The 5,490-nt window shown below is 31.8% G+C and overlaps 1 protein-coding gene across 1 annotated transcript; it reads right to left on the bottom strand.

The window, feature by feature from the left end:
* Positions 1 to 1,140: 1,140 nt before the first annotated feature.
* LOC129973136 (soluble scavenger receptor cysteine-rich domain-containing protein SSC5D-like) lies at positions 1,141 to 4,638 on the bottom strand. The gene is made up of 2 exons (XM_056087486.1): positions 4,606 to 4,638; positions 1,141 to 1,668 (listed from the first exon to the last, which is right to left on the bottom strand). The coding sequence occupies exons 1-2, from the start codon at positions 4,636 to 4,638 to the stop codon at positions 1,141 to 1,143; spliced, it is 561 nt and encodes a 186-aa protein (XP_055943461.1).
* Positions 4,639 to 5,490: the final 852 nt, after the last annotated feature.

The raw sequence follows: 5,490 nt of genomic DNA, 5'->3' as shown, positions 1-5,490 counted from the left end.
GTGCTGGCGTTCGAACAGCTGCTGTTACAAGTAAGAACAAATTAAAAGTAGACGTCATGATATTTAAACATGAAAATCAGGTCAGTTTCAGTTCACTTCACAGAAATACTGACTGATCAATATAGTAGCGCCGCCACATGTCCCATTCGAAATTAAACAATTTACGTTTAATCTCCAAATCGTACGTTTCTATTCCAAATCGTTGTAATGTCTGGAGTTATCGGTTGCTAATAAAGTCGGATTCAGTATTTAAAATAAAAAATTAAAATTTGAATTGGATTTATTTTTTATTTTGAAAGATTTTTATCACATTTATAAATCTACGCATTAATAGACGTAGCTAAAAATGTGTAAAATTTAATATAGCGCGACAGTTTTTAATACGTACCTACTACTCTTTTCTAAATGCAAACGCTGAAGCTGCCTTTAACATTGATTTGTTGCAAATGTAATTACAAAAAACTAGCTGGTTATAGCAATTTAGTGCTAAAAGAAGAGTTATGTCTCGTACATAGTAGGATGTTAACGAAAATTTTATTCGGTGGTGTTAAATTATGACATTGAGCATGAGATAAAAACATCAGGTTTTATATAATAGAGTAGGGGGAGTTGAAAAGGAGCTGTCGATAGTGACCTTGGAATTACAGGAATTCAGTAAGAAGTTCTTTGTAGAATATGAATCTAATTATATTGTAGAAGTAGGGATGCCCGATGCGAAATAATTGATTTTTGTTTACAAGAATATAGATGAGGCGTAACGGGGAAAAGTATGATATTAATAGATTGTCGTTTACCATCCTTATGGAAGACGCAATGAAACTGTCAGGGATGTTAATAGAATGCAGAAGTGAGAATAAAATGAACAAATATACGAATAACTTCTAGTCGTCGGAGTGGGCAATGCGTGGAAGTGAGAATTTCGGGCCGTATGAGCGGGCAATGCATGGAAGTTAGTGTGGGAGGTCAGAATGTTGGGCAGTTGGCATGGATCGTGTGTGGAAAGTTCAGAATTTCGGGTCGTCGGAGTGGGCAATGCATGAAAATGAGGATTTTGGGCAGTTGGAATAGGAAATAAGAGTGAGAATTTTGTGCCATTCGATTAAGCAATTTGTGGAAGTGTGAGAAATTTGTGTCATTCGATTAAGCAATTTGTGGAAGTGTGAGAATTTTGGGCAATTGGAATGGGCAATGAGTGGAGGTGTGAGGAACTTGGGCCGCTGGAATGGGCAATGTGTGTAGGTATGAGAATTTTGGGACGCTGGAATGGGCAATGAGTGGAGGTGTGAGAATGTTGGGCCGCTGGAATGGGTAATGTGTGGAGGTGTGAAAATGTTGGACCGCTGGAATGGGTAATGTGAGGAGGTGTGAAAATGTTGGGCTGCTGGAATGGGTAATGTGTGGAGATGTGAAAATGTTGGGCCGCTGGAATGGGTAATGTGTGGAGGTGCGAAAATGTTGGGCCGCTGGAATGGGTAATGTGAGGAGGTGTGAAAATGTTGGACCGCTGGAATGGGTAATGTGAGGAGGTGTGAAAATGTTGGGCCGCTGGAATGGGTAATGTGTGGAGGTGCGAAAATGTTGGGCCGCTGGAATGGGTAATGTGTGGAGGTGCGAAAATGCTGGGCCGCTGGAATGGGTAATGTGTGGAGGTGCGAAAATGTTGGGCCGCTGGAATGGGTAATGCGTGGAATTGTAAGAATGTTGGGCAATGTGTGGAGGTGTGATTCCGGATTGTTTTAGCAGGAAGTGTGTGGAATGTATGTAAGCGTTATTTTTACAGTATAAGCGGATAAAATGGAATGCTTCTTTTAAAATTATTTTTTATTGATGGTCTGATATTTTATATATATAAAAATTTACATGTTAAGTTAATCCGATATAAATGTTACTTGTTTTGAATTGATTTTTGGCACAAAGTAGTTTTATATTTAAATCACCTATATCGGAAAAGAAAACGTCATTGTGTTTATTATTAAGGATAATTTACAAAATATATTTTGCTGCGAAATTTTGGTATTTTAAATTCAAAACTAAAATTTATCGCTCTATTTTACGTTTTAAGGGTAAACCGAAAATGTGGTTTGAACAGAATCGGATGCGTATTCAGTAATCATACCGTTTGGAAATTTAATACATTTTTCTAAAATAAATTTCAGAAAAACTTTTATAATTCAGAACTGAATAATTCTAATATCGAATAAATCCTTTAAAGAACTGTATATAAATCGAGTAACGATTTAAAATCAATATTGTAAAATTTATTTAATTACTTAGTGCAGGTCAGAGGAATACAAGATGAAATGCTTTTCTTTAAAATTTTAAATCAATTAAAAGCAGAAATTGTTACGAATATAAAATTCAGCACATCTCATGAATAGCTCTTTCTTCATACTAATAACTTTTAGGAACTCATTCATTGTATTAGTAATTTCAATGAACTCTTGGATGCTGAAATATTCATATTTAATTATATAATTTTATATTTAATATCGAAAACAGGGTTAGGTATTTTCTATTTAGATTCCACGTGTTCCTAATCATTCTCAAAACTTAAATATCTGAGCCTAAGCATTGTCACAGGCATTTAATCATTAACCTTTTCTTTAAATATAGAATACTTTTATTTCAATAAAATTAGCACACTGGAAAAACGATCTAATACTCCTGTGATAATTTATGTTCTTTTAATCATTTATGTTTTGGGAGAAAATCATCCATTTTTTAAGAGCTAGCGACATTACAGCACATTATCAAATTATTTGATTAAATATTGCATTAAATTTCTTTAATTGCTTAAGTGACTAAGTCGGTTATTGAGTTATTTACAGATTCCTACGTTGAATGTGCTACATGGTCAACCAAAACCCATTAAAAATATGAAATTATTTTAAATTTTTTTGCAGGCAGAGTGGAGAAAGTATTTTTTAAATGTTAGATTTCCAGACTGTAATAGCATAGTGGAAGACTTATAAGCAGTTTGTACCTTAAGAATTGCCCTAGAAAGTTTTTCTTTAACTAATCAGTAACACTATTTTAAAACAAGTCTCCTGGGTCTAAAAAAATTTCTAAACTTACTGCCTTAGAATTTTTAGAGCAATATATTCTATAAAGTGTATCTAAAATGAAGCACTTCTAATCTGATGGATTCGGTTAGTAGGTGAGTGAACATTTCGAAATCGACATATCTTGAATGTGAAGGTACAATATTCTTTTGATGTATTCTTCAGCTGTTTTTTTCTTATCAGTTGAGTAAAGGATTATTTGTCATCTTTATCCCTTTTCCTTGTCGAACATTTTAATCGGAAATAAACTGAGCATTTGCTTATGTCTTAACTGATGAATAGATTCGTATATGAGAGGAAGATTAAAAATATTCTCATTAGAAAATAACACTCAAATGATCCATTTTTTGTATTTCCAATTTTAAATAGTGATTATCACAAAGTACAGTACAAATTTAGAACCCTATTTCGAGATTTCATGACTTTTTTAAATTCTTATATATTAGATTTAAAATAAATAGGTCCCTCAGATTATTTCCTAGTCTCACACTGATTATTTTATTTGCCGTTCAAAAAATGCGACATTACAAAATTTAGAAGTGCAGATCCCTAGTGTCTTGCAGCACACCAATTCACATTATGGAGGAAATAAAGGCGTTCAATTATCTTCCTTTTATTAATGGAAATTGCGATACTTCCATGGTTGACAAAATTTCATCAAAATATTTTTTCTAAACTTTTTGTGATAGTTGTCAATTTTATAGATAAAATGTCCCTTTTAATTATTTTTAAAACTACTCTGAACATTAAAACTACTCACTTGTGGTCCTGTTCTTTTAGTGATTAAAATTTTTTACCAATACTTCATCGTATACATGTGGGATATTATTTGTCAGAATATCTAGACAGATACGTTTTCAAAAATTTCCTTACTATAAATTTATCAGAATTTCATAGTTTGTTTTGAAAAGCTGAACCAATATGATTAAATTCGGCATGGTATGAATTTATTCTCTGATACACAACATGAAAGTCTGTATAATTCGTCTTGTAGAAATTGGTTTGAATGAAAATTATTAATGATCGCTTTCGAGCCAATTGGGCTGAGTTTGAAGAAATACAGAACTAATTGGAAACTGATTGTACTATCAGAAAAATTCAAACAGTCATTGGAATATTGAATGAATTTTTCCCTGTCTTAACTAAAATTATTTCAACGTAAAAAAACCCCTGTTTATTGCATGAATGACAATTCCAGTAATGTGAAAGTTTCAAAATTTGTCAGTGTTTAAGATTCAAAAATTATTTTCGGTTGTTACTAATTCAACCATCGACAAAAGCAATTTGATTGCACAGCATACAGGGAGGATCCAACATAATTAAACTATCAGGGAATTAAGTTCTTAATATTTTTTGATATTTAGATAATCTTATAAACGACTTCTCAGACAAACTAATTTCTCCTTTTTAAGTTGTTTTGAACTTTGCGAATGATTTTTAAAATGCTTTAGGATCTCGTCTTTCGGTAATTCGAAATTAAGGTAGAAAGTTCCTTTCTTCATTAGAAATGTATGTTTTTTTATATTCATGTTATTCGTCTTACTTGGGGCACTACAGTGAAATGGGGAAGGACCATGATACTTTTTTTCCCTTAAGAATTGACAATAGAGACTAAAACATTGATGCGGAATGATGACGATTCTCAGATAAAAATCAAACAACAAGAACTGGATTTTACATGGATTCAACTTGAAGGTATGATATCTTAACTTCCATTATAATTCTCCAAAAGTTACATTTGTAATATTGTTTCAGCAAAATATAAGAATTGACTATTTGGCGCTTTTAAATGTATTTTACAAATGAATCTGAATACAAGTTTATGAGACAAATTTATTTGTTAGTGAAATGCAATGTATAATTTAACTGTTTTGAAATATTTTTTCACAGCAATAGCAATATTAACTCTTGATTTGTACTTTAAAAGGATGCATCAATTTTTTGATGAAATCATATCTGCTTTGAATCTTGAATTTCTCAAGTATAAATTCAGATGTTTTCAATTTCTCAAGTGTAATTTTTTACACGGATTGGAAAATTAAACTGTAAATAATTAATTTAATGCTGAGAATTAAATGTTACAAAGGAAATGGAAAATCGTCTTGTATATTGCGATTTTAATTTAAGATCAGACATGTTGTATGTGAGGAACTTAATCTGCATATTGAAATTCGGAATCTTGCATGAATCAAAGGACTTAGCTAAAATGAAAAAAATTGGCTGTAGTATACTTTTTTTTCTGGCGATGTTAAGAATTAAACTGCCATATTTGTGATACGAAACTCGACTACTTCCTGAATCCTCTTAAATAGACAAACTACTTGTAAATATGTCGTTATGGTATCTGATTCAGGTCAAAGATTTGTCGATTTTTTTCAAATCTATCCCTAAATTATGTTAATTCAAAACTGATCTTAAATCTAAAATA

This window comes from Argiope bruennichi, chromosome 1, assembly GCF_947563725.1.
Source record: "Argiope bruennichi chromosome 1, qqArgBrue1.1, whole genome shotgun sequence".
In the NCBI taxonomy this organism is placed as follows: Eukaryota; Metazoa; Arthropoda; class Arachnida; order Araneae; family Araneidae; genus Argiope; species Argiope bruennichi.
The sequence above is the reverse complement of the archived record's forward strand: the minus strand, read 5'-3'. Positions and strand labels throughout refer to the sequence as shown.

Bases quoted from the DNA above. Each gene is read 5' to 3' on its own strand.
- LOC129973136 (XM_056087486.1), bottom strand. From the start codon at position 4,638: ATGGTCCTTCCCCATTTCACTGTAGTGCCCCAA. The intron at 1,669-4,605 runs GTAAGACGAATA...TACCCATTCCAG, and splicing joins ATTTCACTGTAGTGCCCCAA to CGGCCCAACATTTTCGCACC.